Source organism: Haliotis asinina, chromosome 4, assembly GCF_037392515.1.
Source record: "Haliotis asinina isolate JCU_RB_2024 chromosome 4, JCU_Hal_asi_v2, whole genome shotgun sequence".
NCBI lineage: Eukaryota > Metazoa > Mollusca > Gastropoda > Lepetellida > Haliotidae > Haliotis > Haliotis asinina.
In genome coordinates, this window is record NC_090283.1 from 70,801,692 (window position 1) to 70,825,228 (window position 23,537).

The 23,537-nt window shown below is 37.6% G+C and overlaps 1 protein-coding gene across 3 annotated transcripts in view; it reads left to right on the forward strand.

Moving 5' to 3' along the window:
• Positions 1 to 23,537, forward strand: part of LOC137281845 (ATP-binding cassette sub-family C member 4-like) — a 140,710-nt gene that overhangs the window by 90,128 nt on the left and 27,045 nt on the right. For 2 of the 3 annotated variants that reach the window (XM_067813489.1, XM_067813490.1), the window contains exons 9-10: positions 21,794 to 21,916; positions 22,798 to 22,887. In XM_067813489.1, the coding sequence (XP_067669590.1) occupies positions 21,794 to 21,916; positions 22,798 to 22,887 (213 nt within the window). Of the gene's footprint in view, positions 1 to 12,679; positions 12,936 to 21,793; positions 21,917 to 22,797; positions 22,888 to 23,537 lie in introns of all 3 variants that reach the window. The other variant, XM_067813488.1, reaches the window with a different exon arrangement.

Consider the following 23,537-nt stretch of genomic DNA (forward strand, 5'->3'; position numbering starts at 1 on the left):
CTGTTAAACAAAGTGAAGTTTTGTACAAAAAGAAATGTTATAAATCTTTCGTTTCCCAGAGTCAGAAACAGTCAAGCCATGATGTGCCTTTTTCGTGCAGACAAGTTTCCAAAGAAAAACCTTCTACTGTACATTTATCTGAAAATCTTTCATCACACGTTACTTGATTGATGCTGGATTGTCTCATCAAGACTGTTTTTTGGTGTTATGTGACTTCTTTCTGTGGAATTTAGAAACTGGTATGTTTACCTGTAGCACATATACAGTGGAAACCTGATAAGTAAACTTTCAAGGGACTCATCAAAATTGTTTACTTATCAGGTTTTTTACTTATCCAAACTTATCAATATCTGCAAATGACAGAGTAACAGGCAAGATTTGTAAGTAATATAACATGTTTTAAAAATTGCACCGGTCTACTCACTGATACTCCCAAGCTACACATAACAATGAACAACTCATCAGGGCTGGCTTCCAGTTGCCAGTGTATTGTAAACTGCTTACGCCAGAGCAAGCTGAAAGTGGGATGTTTATTTACCTGGTGACTGACACATGTCCCTCTTGTCAGATTATGTGGTGATCACTAATTTACTAATCAGGTCTCTTTTGGTCAGTAATTTACTTCCAGGGACCATGTAAAAACGTTTACTTAAGCGGTATTGTTTACTTATCCAATTTTAGTTAACAGGACTCAGATAGTGATGATTAATGAAGAAGGTTTGCCGGGACCAAAGAATAGTGTTTACTTATCCGATATGTTTAGTTAAGCGTTTTTTACTCAGGCAGTTTCCACTGTATTGCTGTGCACAACACACAAACAAAGAAACAAACATTTAAGGTATTGGAGAATCAGTTTTTCTTAATGGTGTCCCCTTTCTCCACAGCCTCCTTCTCTTCCCACATTGGCTTTACTAGCAGTGACACTACCTATGTTTAACCAACCATTCATCAATGCTTATTTTAGAAAAACGTCAAATTATCTGGGCTGGCATTGGTCTTCAGCAACCCATGCTTGTTCTAAGAGGTGTCTGACAGGATTGATTTGGTTGACAAATGTGTCATCATATCCCAACTGCGTAGATCGATGCTCATGCTGTTGATCATTGAATCGTCTAGTTCCAACTTGAATATTTACAGACTGCTGTCATGTAGATATTGCTGAGTTTAATGTTATACAATGAAAACACAAAAGCAGAAAGGCTTTCATCAGAAATCAGCTCACTTTGGTGTTTGTAATTCTTTACAACTATATTTACTGCTCATTAGGACTTCATATTTCATGTGTAGCTTGTTTACCAGTGATTACTTTATAATATTGAGATGATGTTTCTTTGGAATGGTGGAGTTGTCTGGTTATTGAAAAAGTTCTGAAGACCTGGGATCAATTCCCTTCATGGATTCATAGTGTGAAAATACTAACAGAAAATAACCATCTATCATCAGAGACTACAGAATCTAGTTTGAATAGACACAATCTGACATTCAAACTCCCAGGTTGATTTGTGTTGTGACACAGCATGCTGTACATCAGACAATCCAGGGGCAGACAGGTAGCCATGTCTAAAAAGTCCGCAGTGTTTTGGATGAGTGTTTTGTGTAATGTAAAGACATTTTGGATGAGAACAATTCAGACATCTCTGAGACTAACCAATGACTTACTTTGTCTACCCCTGCAGTCATCATTTAGCAGGTGAGACTCCCTCCTTAGATTCTGTTGCCTTGGGAATGTGTAGCTGCCTGTTTTAACACCGCTGCAATGATCTAGTTAACTCTGACATACTGATTTTGGTGCTCTTGTTAGATTTAGGGTCCCAATCCCAAAAGTGTTTCTAACGTTACAATCTGTCTTAACTCCATGTTCCATGTAATGCGCTGAATGCTGTCCCAGAATTATATCTTTTCTCCTTCTTGTATGTTCCTCCAACAACACCAGGTGCTCTCAATGACCTCACGTTAACTGTAACAGACTATGGACCTCTTGCTGTCAGCCATAGGGGCATGTCACTCTTAGAAACAGCATTACAAAGACATATAGGTATATAGACCCGTCCCTATTACTATATAAAAATGAAGATATGTACCAGTTAAATCAGGTTCTAATGCTGTTTCTACACATGTCATGCCCCTATGCTGTCAGCCTCTTATTTGTCTACTCAAGAACACAGACTTCAAATTGAATCGAAAGTGTTCAGAATTACAGTGTCACCTATCACACAGTGTCATTATGTTTTTCTTTGTAATTTTCTCCTAGGATACAACTCAAGTACAACTACAGGTACCTCTGGATTGAGGCAATCTGAGGGGTTTTCTGGGTATTGGGGGACCAGCTCCTCGTTAGTACTGTTGTTCTACCGTACATGCTGACCACCCCATATCCACGAGTTCGCGATGTTTTCCTTCTTATTTCATTCATAATTCCTCTGCAAAGAGTCTGGATGGGCGTTATGCTAGAGGCTTGCCAGTTCACCGGAGACAGCTATGTGGCCATCAAGAGAATCACGGTATTACATGCAGTAGTCGTTATTATCCCCCATGACTTATTTTGTGGGGTGGTGTGGGGTGGGGATATCATTTAAGAATCTGTCTATGTAACTGTCCATGCAAATTTGGAGTTTTTTTAGCAGAACTTGAAAACTGCTTTATATTTCATCACCAAACTTTTCACATTGATGGATCTGGTTGTCAACTAGTGCCTGTTGATAGGATTTCTAAATGAAATATTTTTTGCATTTCCATTGCAAATACTTTGACAGAAATTGGTTGTAGTGCTTCTTGAGATGCCGTAACTATAAATGATTTCAGTGTATAGGAACATTGTAGATTTATTAAACAGTGATATCTTCAAAAGATGAGTAATAAATAGATGTGTGTCGTATATAATCTGCATTTCATGTAAGTTCTTATTCAGATACATGTTGGTCATGTTGGACGTTGTTTTGTCACACCATCCACAAGTAGTTCATGGGTGTGACTTCTTCATATGTCATAGCTGGTTGATTATCATTAGCTCAGCAGAAGTTGATGCCTTGTCTTGGCAGGTTGTATCTCGGGATTCATTCAGTATTGCCGAGGTCACAGCGACCTTTGAATATAATGGTAATGCCATCCTGTCCCAAGTGGGTTTATTGATGCTCATGCTTTTGGTCACCTGATTGTCTGCTGCAAACGTGAAAGTATTCATTAAATATCTAGTTAGGAAACTCTGTTTCAATACATCTGTTACATAAAGTGAAGTTTTGCACAAAAAGAAATGTTATAAATCTTTCGTTTCTTAAGCCATAATGTGCCTTATTTCATGCAGGCAAGTTTCCAAAGAAAAACCTCCTAATGTACATTTATCTGAAATGTAAACAATGTAGCACTTGTCGTGCATGAGTCAAAACTGACTTTGTTGATTGAATGGTCAGGCTCGTTGACTTGGTTGATGCAAATCTTTCATCACACATTACTTGATTGAGGCTGGATTGTCCCATCAAAGCTGTTTTTGTAGACTGGTTTTATATGACTTCTTTCTGTGGAATTTAGAAACTGGTATGTTTACTTATGGCTGCTATATTGCTGAGCACAACACACAAACAAAGAAGGTATTGGAGAATCAGTTTTTCTTAATGCTGTCCCCTTTCTCCACAGCCTCCTTCTCTTCCCACATTGACCTTACTGACAGTGATGGTACCCAAGTTTAACCAACCACTCAATGTTTATTTTAGAGCATCATATTATCTGTGTTACCATCGGTCTTTGTTGTAAGAGGTGTGTAACAGGATCGGGTGGTCACCCTCACTGACTTGGCTGACACATGTGTCATCATATCCCAACAGTGTAGATCGATGCTCATGCTGTTGATCATTGAATCGTCTAGTTCCAACTTGAATATCTACAGACTGCTGTCATGTAGATATTGCTGAGTATAGCGTTATCCAATGAAAATACAAAAGCAGAAAAGCTCTCATCAGAAATCAGCTCACTTTGGTGTTTGTAATTCTTTACAACTATATTTACTGCTCATTAGGACTTCATACTTCATGTGTAGTCACAGGTAGCCATGTCTAATAAGTCCACACAGTGTTTTGGATGAGTGTTTTGTGTAATGTAAAGACATTTTGGATGAGAACAATTCAGACATCTCTGAGACTCTCATTTAGCAGGTAAGACTCCCTCCTTAGATTCTGTTGCCTTGGGAATGTGTAGCTGCCTGTTTTAACACCACTGCAATGATCTAATTAACTGAGACATACTGATTTTGGTGCTCTTGTTAGATTTAGGGTCCCAATCCCAAAAGTGTTTCTAACGTTACAGTCTGTCTTAACTCCATGCTCCATGTAATGCGCTGAACGGTGTCCCAGAATTACATCTTTTCTCCTTCTATCTTCCTTCAACAACTCTAGGTGCTCTCAATGACCTCACGTTAACTGTAACAGACTGACTATGGACCTCTTGCTGTAAGCCATAGGGGCATGTCACTCTGAGAAACAGCATTACAAAGACATATAGGTGTATAGACCCATCCCTATTACTATATAAAAATGAAGATATGTACCAATGAAACCAGGTTCTAATGCTGTTTCTACACGTCATGCCCCTATACTGTCAGCCTCTTATTTGTCTACTCCAGAACACTGACATCAAATTGAATCGAAAGTGTTCAGAATTACAGCGCCACCTATCACACAATGTTATTATGTTTTTCCTTGTAATTTTCTCCTAGGATACAACTCAAGTACAACTACAGGTACCTCTGGATTGAGGCAATCCGAGGGTTTTTGTGGGTATTGGGGGACCAGCTCCTCATCAGTACTGTTGTTCTACCGTACATGCTCACCACCCCATATCCAAGAGTTCGCGATGTGTACCTGCTTATTGCATTCATAGCTCCAGTGCATGCTGTCTGGATGGGCGTTATGCTAGAAGCTTGCCAGTTCTCCGGAGACAGCTATGTGGCCATCAAGAGAATCACGGTATTACATGCAGTAATACTAATAATCACCACCCCACGATGGGTTTTGCAGGGTGGTGGTGGGGGGGGGGTTTGTCATTTTGGAATCTGTCTGTCTATGTGTTTGTCCATCTGTCTGTGCAAAGTTGTTTTTCTTGGAGCAGAACCTGAAAATCGTGTAATATTTCTTCACCAAATGTTTGCACATTGATGGATCTGGTTCTGAACTGGTGCCTTTTGATAGCTGGGGATTTCTGAATGAAATAATTTTTGCATTTCCATGGCAACTACTGAAATTGGTAATGCTGCTTTTTTCTGGTGCAGAACATTAAAATCGTTTCAGTAGTCCTTCCACTTTGTAAGTATTCAAGAATCTAATGGCATAAATCAACAGCACCTTATTGTTACCAGTATCAATATTAATGAGGTATACCAAACCATAGAGGCACTCAAGCAGTCTGTTGTTGATACGTACAAGCATGCTAGTATGGGAATAGTTTTTTTAAGATCAGTGTGGAGAACAATGTATTATTTGACAGAGTCATAACTAGTGGAAAATTCATGAAGAGTATTTTACCATTGCAGGGAATATCAATGACTTTGTCTTCTTATAATCGTTTTGTATTTTTTTTAAGGATAATGTGTGTCATGAGGTACTGAAAGATTACTTGGTGTGTTATGTTTTGTAACAGATGCTTATTTAGTTTCAGGATGTCTTTTGGTGGTAGGGTGGCCCAGCAGTTAGAGCGTTTGCTTGTGACACTGAAGCCATGGGTCTTATTCCCCACTTTGGTACAGTGTTTGAAGCCCATTTATGGTTTTTCCTGCTGTGATATTGCTGGAATATTGCTAGAAGTGGCATAAAAGTAAACACACACACTCACATCCAGACCAATACTGCTGTGATTCCGTACAATTTTTTTATGTGAGGCATTGAGGAAGCTAATAGTTTAAGCTTGAGCTCCTCACACTGAAGACCTGTGTGAAGCAGGTTTATTCTGCCCTCTTCTGTGATTCTACCTTGATATTGCTGGAATATAACATAAAAGTCACTCACTCATTCTTAGATGTTCTCACATGTGTGTCCTGTTAAATGTATAGAGGATACGAAATGACCCTCTGTGTAATACTATTACTATTAACCTAGTTAATGATTTGGTATAAAAGAAGTAAATACTTAGGTGTGTTGAATTATTATAAACTCTGCTGAAGTTGGTCGACTTACTTGATGCAAATTATTGTGTAGCGGCCATAACATTTCCCGAGTCCCATGCTGGGATTCAAACCATGGACCTTCTGATCTGAAGTCAAGACGCCTTGTCCACATGACCAAAGAGGTTAACCTCTGTCAGCAAGTTGACAAGGTTATGATGTCATCTGTGGGATGAATCCATGCCCTGCTATATTTGTGTCACACTTTACTTGATTGAGGTTGTATTGTCTCATTGAGGCTGAAGGCTGCAGACAAAGACCATCGGTGCATGTATGGAAAAAATAAACAAGACATGAACAGAATAATGTAGAAAACATAGATATGCACCATTGCAATGAATCATTTACAGATGTATTAATGTTAAACATATCTGATTTCAAGCGGCGTCCAAGTCTTTGAGTTTACGTGACAACAACACATACTGGATTAAATTTGATTGATCAAAATTGTCACATGTTGTTGTAATCGGTAGCGGTACAAAAATAAATTACAAGTTTCTTTCAGTAAAAGACTGTGCCTCGACAACTTGTAGACAGCCAGATAATCAATTTGCTGTACAAATACTGCATGAACTACAGCTGGTATCACTCGTTCATCTTCTTGTCAAGACTCCATTAAATTCCATGCAGTACTCTAAATGTACTTTTAAGTTTTTCAGGTTCTCCATTATTGACAAAAATAAGGAGTATGTACGCCTGATGTTGAAGAGTTATCTGGAGCCATTTTTCATAGATTGTTCTCTTACGGCTCATATGTAGCAGTCGTCAATTAGAAGTTTAGACTCTCTCCTTTGATTGTGTTGCCTTGGGAATGCGTAGCTGCTGGTTGTAGCTGCAGTGATCTGGTTTAGCTGAATGATGGTGTCAAATTTAGGGTCCCAATCCCAAAAGCTTTCATAATGTTACGATCTATTGTTATGGTATGCAACATCTTTTTCTTACGAATTCCGTAATGTTCTGACCACTTCAAGGATAGTGTCCCAGAATTACAACAACGTCATGTACTCACTAGCTAATCACACGTCCGTTTAGCATGAAGGGGCGGGATATAGTATTACACTCTGTCTGTCTATCCATACTAGAGTATATCAAGAACCCTTAAATAGATTCTTTTCATATAATATGGTATGTAGGTTTATCAAAAGAGGTATAAGAAAGATCCCAACTCAGGTTTGGTGACCTTGACCTTCATTTCAAGGTCACAAGATGGCTGTAACATTTACTGTTGTAAGCGAGGATTTTCTTCATATTCAGCATATCCAAAGAAAGTGTAGAGCTCATTTGATTTTGGGGACCTCCACATAATTTTCAAGGTTATGGAGATACTTTGAAGATTTCAGCACATTAACTTGCATGTTAAGCTATCTCAAGAACAGTTCACTAGATTTTTTTCATATTCAACACCAAACTTTATCAAGGGAAGACGGGAGACCCAGTTGATTTATGTGACCTTCACATAATTTTCAAGGTCATTGCGACACTTTGAAGATTTCAGAATGTTAACCTGCATGTTAAACTATCTCAATAACAGTTCATGTAATCTTCAAGGTTACTGCAACATTTTGAATATTTCAGCATATTAACAAGAATTGACAGCAAGATGTCTGAATAACAGTTCCCTGGATTTTCTTTAGAGACTTTAGACTTTCAAGACTTCCCTTGAATAACTTTCAAAAAGCAGTTTCTTTAGTACTATTTTTTTGCATATTTCATACTCAACAACATTCATGTCATGGTCAAAGTCAGTCTTGAAAATATTTGTGTGTTTGAAGAAGTAAAGAGCAAGATATTAAGAGAGGTTGACTGGTCAAGTTTTTGTTGACATTGAACTTCATCTTAAACTTTCATTACTTTTCAAGTTTGATTTGATAATTTGGGGTGAGGGATTATGTCACCTTTGTGACAATATTTCTTCCTTTTATCCTCCTCTACGATTCATCACAAGAACAACTCCAGGTGCTCTCAATGACCTCACATTAACTGTGACAGACTGACCATGGATCTCTTGCTGTCATCCTATTATTTCCTTGCTCCAGAAAAGGCTTCAGAAAGAATGTGAAATGTTCACAATTACAACTACACCTATCGCTTGCTCTTTTTCAGAATGTTTTATTCTTTCACTTCTTATCTTCTAGGATACAACTCAAGTACAACTACAGGTACCTCTGGATTGAGGCAATCCGAGGGTTTTTGTGGGTATTGGGCGACCAGCTCCTCATCAGTACTGTTGTTTTGCCATACATGCTCAGCACCCCATTTCCACGAGTTCGCAATGTGTTCCTGCTTATTGCATTCTTAATTCCTGTACATGAAGTCTGGATGGGCGTCATGCTAGAGGCTTGCGAGCACTACGGAAATTGCTATGTGTCCATCAAGAGAATTGCGGTAGTACATGCTGTGGTCTCTGTTGTCGTTGTTTTGCATGTTCCTTGAAACCAGTGATTCCTGAGGGCTACTACATTCACCAAAAAGCTGAAAATCAATAATGACTTTATAATATTGATCTTGATGTTTCTTTGAGTAGTCTAGTGTAGTCTAGTCTAGTTGTGAAAGCCTGGGTTTAATTCCCCTCATGGATTGCATGTGTGAAGCCCATTTCTGGTAGCCCCCCTCATGATATTACCGGAATGTTGCTGAAAACGGTATGACTCATTCACTCATGAAGAGTTCTTTGAAAAGTTGAGATCCAGTGTAGAATCATTTAAAGAATTCATGTGCATATAATTGCTTAACCTCCTTAAAACATATCTGTGTACCTTGTATACCTGTATACAATAAAGTTACCTAACGAACCTACACTGAGTAAAAGCCTTTCATCATGACAAGTTATTACCTTTGATAGTTTTATTTGGATAGTTGTTTAAATAGTGCAAGTTGAATACTGGGATAGAGCAGTGTTTGCAATACTTTAATTTCCCAGTTGGTCATCAGGGTCGGCTGCCATATCAGGTTTTAAAATTTACAGACCCTGAATAAAATCTACAGGCCCATCTTGTTAAAGTCAAAACCAATAAGAGCAAAACAGGCTACACTGTACATGTACACAGTTTCACACTGTTTCTACAAAATCAGCAATTTTGATGCTTGCATCCAAATAAAACTATTTTTGTTTTTCGTCTCTATGAGTCTAATCTTGAAAAATTACTGTAGCGGGATGTAGCGCATCAACCCATTATTGTATTAAGCTTCAAACCTATGTTTATACTTCTCAGCGTCAGGCTTGCGATTGGGACAAGCAACACTTCTTTATTGTTGTATATACAGGATATGTCTTGATTGATGCTACTTGTGATGTAGGTGATCTTTGGTGCAAGCAACACTTCCTTTATTGTTGTATGTACAGGATATGTCTTGATTGATGCTACTTGTGATGTAGGTGATCTTTGGTGCAAGCAACACTTCTTTATTGTTGTATATACAGGATATGTCTTGATTGATGCTACTTGTGATGTAGGTGATCTTTGGTGCAAGCAACACTTCCTCTATTGTTGTATATACAGGATATGTCTTGATTGATGCTACTTGTGATGTAGGTGATCTTGGGACAAGCAGCACATCCTTTATAGTATATACAGGATATGTCTTGATTGATGCTACTTGTGATGTAGGTGATCAAATTGACTCAACCGAAAAAGTACTAGAATTTGTCCTTGAGTAAGAAAGTGACATAATGAAATATGACATATGTTCCTTTATAGCTGTATATATACTGGATATGTCTTGATCAATGCTACTTAATATGTAGGTGGTCTTTGGCACAAACAGTACTTCAGCTGTTGTCATATTTTGAGCATGTTGAAATTTTGCTCTCCAGTGAATACAGACTTCAGGTTTAGAACAGAAGGCAGTGGAAGTGACTGGAAGCAGCGACTCTGATGACTACACAGACAGTGATTGATTGACTGTCACTGTTCTTGTCATGAAGATTTCATCACATATTGACATTATAGTGATGTTACAAATCATCACTGCTCAAACTCCACGACTTACATTTTATAAGATATCATCACATATGGACATTAAAGTGATGTTACAAATCATCACTGCTCAAACTCCACGACCTACATTTTATAAGATATCATCACATATTGACATTACAGTGATGTTACAAATCATCACTGCTCAAACTCCACGGCCTACATTTTATAAGATATCATCACATATTGACATTAAAGTGATGTTACAAATCATCACTACTCAAACTCCACGACCTACATTTTATAAGATATCATCACATATTGACATTAAAGTGATGTTACAAATCATCACTGCTCAAACTCCACGGCCTACATTTTATAAGATATCATCACATATTGACATTAAAGTGATGTTACAAATCATCACTGCTCAAACTCCATGACCTACATTTTATAAGATATCATCACATATTGACATTAAAGTGATGTTACAAATCATCACTGCTCAAACTCCACGACCTACACTCACTGTAAGATATCATCACATATTGACATTAAAGTGATGTTACAAATCATCACTGCTCAAACTCCATGACCTACATTTTATAAGATATCATCACATATTGACATTAAAGTGATGTTACAAATCATCACTGCTCAAACTCCATGACCTACATTTTATAAGATATCATCACATATTGACATTAAAGTGATGTTACAAATCATCACTGCTCAAACTCTACGACCTACATTTTATAAGATATCATCACATAGTGACATTAAAGTGATGTTACAAATCATCACTGCTCAAACCAATGACTATCCCAGCACTAAGAGAGTAGTAAGCGCCATACATTAACATAAACCAATGACTATCCTAGCACTAAGAGAGCTACAAAAATCTATATGTAATTCTAGATGTGTGTGAAACCTTTTTTTTCCTTTGGTGCAACAAGGTCATTACCATAGGTTGCACCAGGTTGCCTTGAGGGATTTATGGCTGTATAGCTTTAGTGTTAACAATTAACGGATTAGCGAGACTTAACATGTACTTTACTTAACTGGCTGAGTGTAATGCCAAATATAACATGTCACATTTCTATTTCTCAGAAAAACTGAAGACAGTTGTGTAGAATATTTTTCCCACAAAATATTCAAGAGCACCACTGCAAGACATAAATGTTGTGTTTGAACGAAAGGATAAAGCATATTTAGGAAGACTTGACTTGATGTGAAACACATCGGAAGCATGGAAAATACATGAAGACATATGGCAACACCTTTCAAAGCAGTCAAATTACAGGTATGAAAACGTTGCCTTATACAAAATGACAGATCATAATAACATGGGGAATGTACAGTAGAAAATATAGAACAAACTTTATGGGTCAAAACGTCTTTTATTTGTGAGTGTGATGTTTTGATACAGGTTCTTATGGATAAATACCATTTATCCTTGATTACGGTACAAGAATCTGTATTGAAATGTTGCACTCACAAATAAACAAAGTTGTTATCCCTAAAGTTGTTATCCATGGAGTTTGTTCTATATTTTCTACTGTAGATTCCCCATGTTGAATATTACACTTCCCAACTTTTAAAATGCCACTCAAAGAGGTTACAGTAGAAAACAGTGCAAGTTTATATTCAGCAAGCGAATATAGGTTATATTTTCAAATTAGGGAATAAGTAAGGCATCACATTTAGTGAGGCTGTTCAGACATACTTTTTGACTTTTAGAGTTACAATTTGTGGTGGCGAGTGGTCCTGTGCGTAGTGCTCATGTCACCATCAGTTGAAGTTTAAGCACCGTCGAGCTTGGACAGTCCTTGGATGGGTGGCCGTGTTTGGCAGTTTAACTCCTGAGAGATTCTAGGACTTCGGTCCTGCCCCACAACGAAGCACATGGGAAACATGTGGTCTCACCTTAGGCAAGTGAGTTTGTTCAAATTTGCCTCTGTTCACCCAGCAGAAAATGGGTACCCGGTGAGATAGAGTCCTGTGACCATAACCTTCTAGTGCCTAAGAGGCTGCTTGGGTTATCCGGGGTAATGATAATTAGATTCTGATTACAGCGTCAAGTGAGCAACTAGTCAGGTAGATACTAGGCGCTATATAAGTGAATTATTGCCATTTATTTTTTTAGAATGGGACATATACAAAGATGATTGAGATAGCTAAAAATTCAAATCCATTTAAGTCACCTATACTGAGCGATGTATCGTACAGTCTTAGGTGTGAAGAGTTCTTCAGTTGTGTATCGGATGCTGGTCAATCCAACATCCAGACATGTTCTTCGCATCTCCCCCGTGTCACAAAACATTTAAAGAAATTCACCAGAATAAACAATTGGTTCAAAAGAACTGTGAATTTCAGGAATCACAGTTTAACAACCTGCTCGTACTAACATGGACAGCCAAGCCGCCAATGAACACCTCTCTCTCTTCTGAACTAACGCTGTTTCTTAAGGACTTACTTTATATGCCTTTTCTGCAGCACTTTATGTTTTTAGTTCTTTTAGTTGGCTGGTTTGTGTGCACTTGCATGGTATTTTTCCTATACTACATATTCAGAGAGTGACTTGTTAAACTGCAGACAAACGCCATCTTATTTTCAGACGTGAGTGGAAGATGATCACGAGATCGAAACAAGCCTCTGTGTTTACTGTTAGTATCTGGGTAATTCTACACCGATTTCTCATCTACTTGGTAACTGTTACTATGTGTTTGTCGGGCACTAAACAGTACTTGAAATCGGATCGGATATTTTCTGGAATGGCTCTCCTGATGGTTGTGGCTCACAATGTTCTTGGCTTCGGAACAATGGCTATTCGCAACCTAGGAGAGGTTCTCGCCTCCATTAGCAGGATAACGGTAAGGAACAAGAAGCCCATTTTAACACACTGACCCATCCCTGAAGATTCGGTTATAATTTGTCTTCACTAACTATGGTTGTCGTAAGAGGTGATGAACAGTGGTAAGGCTTGTTGACTTCGTCAATATGTCATTGTATCCCAATTGCCTAGATCGATGTTCGAGCTGTTAATCACTGGATAATGTAGCCCAGACTCGTCTACTTACAGACCATCGTCATACAGCAGAAATATTGCTTGTATGGCATTAAACAATAAACAAAATTAGCAACATACTGACACTAAAGTACTATTGGTGATGCTGACACTAAGAACTTATTATTCAGAAACATATAGACAGTCGAACCCCGTTTATCTGGACGTTATAGTTTCAGTCGAAAATCATCTGAATAGCCAGATGTCCGGTTACCTGGATCAAACAAGCAAAACGTGAAAATTAGGTGAAAGTGAAAAAAATGTACGTACGTATATCAATAAATCAACAGTCAATAGTAATAACAGTGAATCATAACATATAAGTGTACCGATAATACATGAAAGGCGGAAAGCAGGTTACCATTTGTCAAGTTGTCTCATATGTAATCATGTAGCTTGTGGAGCTTCATATGGTAAGTTAGATGAAAACATAAATCGATGACAAAAAGTTTCTATTTTGCCAACTGCATATTCTTTTTTTTTTAATTTTAAATGCCCTAAAACATATGACATTGCGTTGAACTTACGCTGTCTGCAGAAAGTAGGCTTCCAGACGGGATCACATGACTTTGATCATGTGGGAGGCTATTTTTAATTTGCATTGCAACAGATAGCAGGGGTCAATTTATAAGTGTTATATACAGTACAATTACAGTGTAGTTTACCTTAATCCCCCTTACCTCAATCCTAAACATGTGTTTTCGTTACTGATGAGATGTTCTCACGCGCGCCAAGTCTTAATGAGTGACACGCGTCACTAGTGTTTTGATGGCTAATTAATCAATTCACACCAAATGCCTTCCGATAGATTAAGAATGAAATCACATAGTCTTGCGGTAAATGATATTGACGTGACACACACACATACACGTTGCACACATCTCTCTGTCCGCATAACTGGATCATTTTTCAATGGAAATCTTTGGGAATGGTTTGAAAATTCACCGTGCGGGTCTGGAAGTGTGGGGTCTGGTTAACCGAGTACAATTAATGAACGTAAGTTTCGTTTCACATAAAAATCGTCCGGGAGGTGGGGTTTCCGGATATGTTGGGTTCGAGTAAACTGGGTTCGACTGTAGTAGACTGAACTGCAAGATCAGTGCTACTCACTTAACAACTTTAAGGACAGTATAATATTCTATACTGAATTATAACATAATATTATGAAGAAATTGTCCATAAAGTATTATATAAGTTGTTCACTGGTCCCTTGGGGTCCATAGGCTCATGTACCCTCGAGGTTTGTTTATGTTCCCTGAACCTCGCAAGGCGAACCCCAGGGTGAGAGGAACATAAACAAACCTCAAGGGTACATGAGCCCATGGACCCCAAGGGACCAGTGAACAACGTATTTATCAACATATGTCATATTTGGGATTTCACTTTCTTAGTAAAGTACAAATTCTAGTACTTTTTTCGGTTGAGTCCCATTCGGGATTCGAACCCGCACCCTCAGAGTCAGGCACCTAATCGCCAGCACACAAAGTCAGCCGCCTAGCCCGCTTAGCCACCGCGACTTTGACTCTGAGGGTGCGGGTTCGAATCCCGAATGGGACTCAACCGAAAAAAGTACTAGAATTTGTACTTTACTAAGAAAGTGAAATCCCAAATATGACATATGTTGCATTTGACCACTTTCTAAATGGCATCGTGTAATCAACGTATTTATCTTACTGAACACCTGAATTTTAATTTTGAACTGTTTGAGGCACTGGTACTTTTAAATGTTAGGCGAATTGTTTTGTCGCCATTGTTGAGACGACACTAGGAAAACAAATTTAGAGTTATCTCCCTTCCATTCACTTTCAATCCCAAAACATCGGTAATTTCTATGCATCATGCGTGATGCAATGGTAGTGGAGATAAAGAAGTACTACCATGAAGAACCAAATGAAAAAATCCAAATTGCTGTTATTGTGTTTCTTGTGATTTCGTTATCAGCATCATAAATGTTTATTGGTTTTGGCAAAATTGGGACCATCTAAGACCCTGAATAGTTTATGGAATTCATTTTGTATCTAACTGACAAGCTATGGTATAACTGAAAAATGGTTCCATGCATTGTGTACGAAATGCACTGAGTCACACAGTAGCAGAAAGGCTGGTCAAAAGTCTCTGCTGAGTACATTTAAATAAATATTTAAATTTAATAGTTCCATAATGAACATAAATATTAACACCTATTGCTAACAGGATGCAACCAAATACATATTGCTCTAGTATCCTTGCTGTCACATGTGGTATGTACATAAGAGTAAAAATGCATGAAGTTTTCTAACATTAATTGGGTCAGTGGACAGCCTTTTGGTTGAAGCATTCGCTTGTCAATGCGAAAGACCTGTGTTTGATTCCCCACATGGGTACAATGTGTGAGGCCTATATCTGGTGTCCCCACCATCATGTTGCTTGAACATTGCCAAAAGCAGTGTAAAACCATACTCACTCACACTACATTAGTTATTTTGAATCATTGTTTACAGTTGAATTCAGTTTAGTTTTATAAACCCTTGTTTGTAAATTGCTCAGTCAGTAATGAAAACTTGAAAAACAGGTATGTGAAAACTCAATGAAAAGTATCCTTACAACTTTGACAATACTTAATGTCTTAATCTTTTTGGTAAATGAAGCATACAGTGATTTTGCTTGACATAGTCTTGCACTGTTAGCAAGAACGTTTAGCTTCTACGATGAAATGTCGCTCTACGCAATAACCAGAGTTGCATGCTTCCATTAAGTATTGACACACCAGTTTGTTGTTTAAGCAGAATCTTCCTGATCTATGTTGACAGCTGACAACAAAAGGTTACACTGATTTAGTGAAAGAGAGCTCCATGAAGATTCAGATGTTTCAGTTTCGAAACACATGTGAACCTGTCAGATAATTTGGCTGTTTTAGTGTTAGGTACATGACAGCTATTGTGAGAAGTTAGCTGTTTTATTGCTCAGAGGGCAAAAAACAATATATGAATTCTTCAGATAATTTTCCTCCAGACAGACTTAACATGACATCTCTTCAGAGAATTTAGCTGTTTTAGTGTTGGTAGACAGAATTAACACGACATCTCTTCAGAGAATTTAGCTATTTTAGTGTTGGTAGACAGAATTAACAAGACATCTCTTCAGAGAATTTAGCTGTTTTAGTGTTGGTAGACAGAATTAACAAGACATCTCTTCAGAGAATTTATCTGTTTTGGTGATGGGTAGATAGAAGTATGCTGTTTACCAGTGATACTTTGGGACAAGTCTGGCTGCGAACTGTGTTCCTTTGTTTTCCATGTGGTGCTCTTATGTTTCAAGCTAATATCCGTGCTCTGTTGCTGCTCTAATTGCTTCATCTTACCTCACTTGCCTCACTTATAGCTGTGCCCAGCTCAACATTGGACTTTAGTTTTTCGTGAAGCATGTTTTTATAAACCTGTACTCATGAATATGCGAAGTGTTAATGAAAGTAGTGTTAGTACGCAAAGTAATCTTAGTGCAATAACTGTTAAAAGTGTTTGTTAAAGTATGGCAATATGATCACCTGTTCGCTAAGATCACTTTGTATGATATACTCAGAGATGATTGGCCGACGCCACGGTGGAGTTGTTGCAGATTATCACTGTTTCTGTATTATGGACAGTAAATTACATGTCATTGCAATGACATCATCAGATGATTATGATGTGAAAATTCTGATTATTTGTCCATTTCAGTTTGAGCCCTTGGTCAATGATATTGTCTTGACAGCAGCAAAAAATCTAAATAGATCTATCATGTGAAAGACTAAACATGGAAAAATAAGCTATCAACATGTAGTATTACATGCCTTCCTTGAAATATAAGCATTGTTTGTCTTTAAAAAGATATGAGACAGTTCTTTATATACTGAACATCAAGAAATCCCCACAAGTTAAAAAAAAAAATTGTCTTTAAAAAAATATGAGTCAGTTCATTCATTATATACTGAACAGCAAACAAACACACACACACTTTTCTAAAAAATGAAATCTCAAAAAAGTAAGTGTTCACGTTTAGTCTTCCATTCAAGTACTTGACAAAAAATCGAGGTGCGTTCCTTTTGCTGTTCAGTACATGTAAAATGGACCAGATGAAGATTGACCCTTTCGCTATCAAAACAGTTTCCATTATGCTGTCTCTGAATATCAAACAGTAGCTAAGGGTTAAAGCTAAAAACATTTTATGTACAAATGAATGTTTTGTGTTGACGCTCCACTGTGACGTGGAGTAGAAGACGGTATTTGATGGTACATGTGTTGCTACTTGTTAGATAAAAAATAAAATATGTAGCTTTTAAGCATTGTGAATAGTACTCTCTATCACTATTTACCATATAAAAAGTTTCAATATTACCAGACTTCAGTGGAGCCATGGCTCCAGAGGTCATGTGATGTAACTGAAGCTGATATTGATATATTTTAACTAACATTGATATATTTCCAAAGTTCACAATAGCCTTGATTCCAGGGATGGAATCTTAATGTAACTAACTGTGATCGTGATATATTTTTGACAGTAATACTGATATATTTCCAGACTTCACAATAGCCTTGATTCCAGGGATGGAATGTTAATGTAACTAACTGTGATCGTGATATATTTTTGACAGTAATACTGATATATTTCCAGACTTCACAATAGCCTTGATTCCAGGGATGGAATGTTAATGTAACTAACTGTGATCGTGATATATTTTTGACAGTAATACTGATATATTTCCAAAGTTCACTTTAGCCTTGATTCCAGGGATGGAATGTTAATGTAACTAACTGTGATCGTGATATATTTTTGACAGTAATACTGATATATTTCCAGACTTCACAATAGCCTTGATTCCAGGGATGGAATGTTAATGTAACTAACTGTGATCGTGATATATTTTTGACAGTAATACTGATATATTTCCAGACTTCACTGAAACTTTGGTTCCAGGAAGTCGCTAATGTAACTGACTGTAATACTGATATTTTTCTAGACGGCACTGTAATCTTGTTTTCAGACAGGAATGGAAAATAATAACCAAATCTAAACAAGCGTCAGTGTTCTCGGTTTCCGTGTGGGTGATTCTCCATCGTTTTCTCGCCTATGTGGTTGTCATTACCATGTGTCTGACAGGCACTACCCAGTTCTTAAGACCGGCGGCAGTGTTCATGGGAACTGTGTGTTTGGAGATCTTGGCGCACAATATCATTGGGTGTGGAACGATGTGTGTAGAAAATATGGGACAATTTTACGCATCTGTTCATAGGATTGTGGTAAGGGATTTTTGTGAATAATGCAAAATATGTTGTAAACGTTTCCTTTGGATTATGGTCACCTGTTTCCTGTGGGTGACACAGAGACATATTGAAATGAAAGAGAAATAAAATGTAAACAGAAAATTTTTAAGCAGACAGCAATTATTAATGCTATAGGGAGGTCCAATATGGCATGAGGTCCAAAGGGAATGAGGGTTTGACTCAGACAAAAACGTCTGAAGACATTTACCATGTGCAAGGGTAAGTCCATTTGTCACAATATGGCTGAATTACTGCCGACGTGATTTGAAATTTTAACTCACTCGTGATAAGTCCAAATGGTGGAAAATTTAAGCCTACACAATGTAAACAATTTTTAAAAGGTTGTAAATGTTCTCAAACAAAAATTAATCAAAAGAACTCTTTGTGATAATATGAGTTTAGTTTCCAAGTGAGTTGGATTTCAATGTCAAAGGTCACAAACTGTCAAGGAACTGCCTGTTGGAACCGGGTAAGATGGACTTGTGAAGCTTATCCGTGAGTATGGCTGATGATACATTGGGTATTAACCAATCAGATGTTTTCTAAGTTATCTGAAAGAACAAGGTTGTTTTGTTCACTGTATGCAGCAGGTTTGATTTGAAGCATTGTTTCTTTTGCTTGGTGAGTCACCTTCCTTGGTTCCACATACACAGTGGCATTGTATTGTATACAACTTAGCATCATGGGATATCGTGTATTCAATCAGTATGCAAGTGCCTCCAACATTTGAGTTCACCATCAGTGACAAGAAGCTCAGAATACTTTGGGGAAATTTGGTTCATGGTCTTGTAGAGTTGTTTGCTTTTTGGGCTTAAAGCTTCTGGATAATCTCAACTTTGCTCTGGGACATGAAGCCTCATTATTGCTAAGTGATGATCTTCAGTTTTCAGATTTAGTTTTTGTTGAGGATCCTGTGAGGATACGGGTTGCTTGCTGTCATTTGCAGGTTAGGGCAGCGGTAGCCCAGTGGTTGGAGTATTGGCTTGTTATTCTGAAGGGCCCAGGTTCAATTCCCCATATGTACACAATGTGTGAAGCCCATTTCTGGTCATCCCTGCTGCAATATTTTTGGAATATTGCTAAAAGCGACATAAAACTCAACTCACTCATGCACAGGTTAATATGTAATCAGATAATGTTGAATGGGAAGTCCTTGCTTGCTGCAGGCTTGTAAAGGTGACAAATGGAGCTGACAGCTATGGTATGAGTGAACACATCTCTGAACTGAGATTCTGGTGCACTATTCTAACCCCTATTCCATAACAAACTGTCACATTATCACCATTTATCTCTGTTAAAACGGTTACATGTATCTGTTGGGTTAATTATAGCTTTTGCCATATTATCCTAATTCTTACTTACTTGCTTAACTTAAGTGGTTAACTATGACTTAAGTAACCACATCCGCCAGACTTAACCCAAATGTTAACCCTAGGGTTAACTCCAGTTTAGTTATTTTAACCATTCTGCACACTGACACATTTTTCGCAAAGGGAAGCTACTCAATAGGTTTACATCAAATTACCTCTCTTTGCTTAGTAATACCATGATTGGTAGACAGATGCATTTGTTTATGTTAGTGTTTATATACCTTGTTAACTATATGTTCTGCTCAACTTTTGACAGGGGTACGGGCCTATTATATACAACAGTCAAATCCCAGTAGTTGAATGCTGGTGTCTCGAATATTATGACTCAAAGTCCTGACCATTTTTGCTACCCTCGTAGACATACCTATGTCTCGAATACATTGATAAGTTGAATTTAGTACTTGGTCCCCACTCATCAGGATTTGACTTTAATTAAAGATTGGGGTTTGTTTCATTTTGAAATGATTTTCATGAAACCAACCAACCAGTTCGTCACAACACAATATCGCACTTCTGTGCTGTGTTAGTTGTACTTGTAGATGTGAAAGATGGCCTCCTCTGTATCTCCAGGACTCATATTCAAGTAAACCTACACAAAACCCAGGATCTATTTCTGTGGTTTTCACTATCTCAGATTACCCAAACAACATTTTCATTCAGTTGTCCAAAATTACATTACAAATCATCGGGTCTGTCAATATAAAATGTCGACTCTGCAAAATTTGGTTTTGTTGCAATTATTAGATTTTGTGTTAGTGGGCAATTCATCAATCTAATATAAAATAACATGGACTACAGGACTAATGTGCTGATCACAATGTGAATAAGAAACCGTCATCTATGGGTGGTCATTATCAACAACATGGTAATCTGTAACATCCATTAACTATGATCAAGTTTGGAAGAAATTCAGTATAATAATAACTAACTTACTGGTGGTGATTTTCATGGATATTATTTTATGCTTGCTTTGGTTTTTTTTGACAAAATAATAATATGTTGGGGAAAGTATTGGTGTTTTCAAGCAGATGAAAATAGAGCAATGTTTAAGGAGTACTTATGTGTATAGATTTTCATTCAGTTATCACTCTGACAAGTATGTGATAAAAACCATTATGTCCTTGATACAACAAATCATCAGTGTTAACATTGCTCCTTTTTTATATTTTGCTTGGGGGTATTTGTTTGTTTGTTTTTTAAATATACATTTTACATCATGCTGCAAATCCAATTTGCAGAGCCCCATGTGTTGTTCTATGGTGTATGGTGATATCCCAGTTTATAATTTAGCAAAAGTTGTTCACGTAGTCCCCATGTCCGTATCATATGTTTGATAATTTGGAGATATCCCTTTCAAAAGTTGAGTGGTGTATTATTCATTAATGTGAAGAATTTTGTGCTTTTGCAAAATATGATGTGAAAATAACATTAAATTTGGTCACTTTTACAGGCACACAGTATATCGCTGTTTATAAAATGACTGCTTTTATACAAATCTTTAAGGCAGCCCATTTCTGGTGTCCCCTGCCTAGGTATTTCGGATGGGAGAGGGGGGGGGGAATTGCTAAAAACAGCCTAAAAGTAAACTCACTCATTCTGGCTTGAAAAAACATGCTTTGTAGACAGCGATATACAGAGTGTGAAATGGTGGGCAACGTATTGCTGCTACTTGCTGCTAAAGGCGAATTTGATGCAGTCATGCAGTCAGTGTCGACTGGGGAGGTGATGTAGCTCAATGGTTGAAGCATTTGCTCATCATGACCAAAAACATGGTTTAAATTCCATATACGGGTACCATGTGTGAAGCCCATTTCTGGTTTCCCTGCAGTGACCTGGCTAAATATCTCCCCTCAACCTAATGAATTATGTTTCTTAATCAAATGCTTTCAGTAATGTCAAAACTCACAAAATGTAAACAAAACGATAACTAATGATACGATTTGTTAAGGTGCATATTGACATGTTTCTGTCCTTGTTTTCTGTCCTCCATGTTCATTATCTGGCAATGTTTTCAGAAATTCCTGTGTCTTGAAGAGTTGGAAGAGAGCTCTTTGGTGGAGAAGACAGAGGATCATGACAGACCACCTGCTGACCAGTGTTCTGTCAATATTGATAATGTAACAGCCAAGTGGGATAAGGTATGACTGACACTCAACTGATCAGTGTTTTGTCAATATTGATAATGTAACAGCCAAGTGGGATAGGGTATGACTGACACTCAGCTGATCAGTGTTCTGTCAATATTGATAATGTAACAGCCAAAAGGGATAAGGTATGGCTGACACTCAACTGATCAGTGTTCTGTCAATATTGATAATGTAACAGCCAAGTGGGATAGGGTATGGCTGACACTCAGCTGATCAGTGTTCTGTCAATATTGATAATGTAACAGCCAAAAGGGATAAGGTATGGCTGACACTCAACTGATCAGTGTTCTGTCAATATTGATAATGTAACAGCCAAGTGGGATAGGGTATGGCTGACACTCAGCTGATCAGTGTTCTGTCAATATTGATAATGTAACAGCCAAAAGGGATAAGGTATGGCTGATGCTCAGCTGATCCTTTTTATTGATATTATGACAGTTAATTAGAATAAGGTGCAAAGACACACAACTGTTTTGTCAATATTGATAATGTGACAGCTATGTTGAACTATGGTACGATGATATGGAGCTGAACAGTTTTGTCAATATTGATAATGTGACAGCTATGTTGAACTAAGACACGATAACACTGAGCTGAACAATGTTTTATCAATATTGATAAGGTGCCAGCTATGTTGAACTAAGACACGATAACACTGAGCTTAACAATATTTTATCAATATTGATAATGTGACAGCTATGTTGAACTAAGACACGATGACACTGAGCTGAACAATGTTTTATCAATATTGATAAGGTGCCAGCTATGTTGGGTAAAGTACATTGACACCTAACTGAACAAAGTTTCATCAATATTGATAATGTGATGACCAAATGCGGAAGTTCATTATGTTAAATATGTTGTTTCTTCAGAATGTGGATCAAAACACGCTGGAAAAAATCTCCGCCTGTGTGAAGGCTGGGGAGCTGCTGGCGGTGATAGGCCCTGTAGGGGCAGGCAAGGTCAGTGTACTGGGGGATGTCAGAAAGTGTTGAGACAATCATATGAATGCAACTGTTTTTTTGTTTGATTTTTGTACACAATATCCATCAACCTCAAGCAAATTGGTTTGCTGTGTTCCAGCCTCATGATCCCCATGTTGTTTGACTTTTCATCGTGGTAAACGTAAAATCTGCAATAAATTCATCCCAGGCTTACCGAAACAAAATATGCAAGAAACGTTTTGTGTCTTTGAGATAGGTAGAAGTCTGCTAGATATTAAACTTAATGTCAAACTTAGATATTAAAGTGCATTAAAAAGCAATTTGAAACTACAGTCGCTTGTTAAAGTGATTCTTTACCTCACCTCCTCCAACTTCATATTTACTGAAAGAGCTTGTTTTGGAGTACTACACACTTGATTTGTAATCAAAAGGACATATCTGATTGTAATGTTTTCACTATTCATACATGATGCCAAGGGTTAAAGCTAAATAGAGTATGGTCACACACGTGTCGGCTTCCAATATATTGTAAACAGCGCCAGCTTTAATATCTTGACACAATGTTTGTGAAAGATCAAAATAGGGGTGTCCGTAAAAAAACAGACCCTGTCTAAATCTAATCAAGCAATCCAAATGTTTGGCAGTTGAACAAGATGGGAATTCATCCA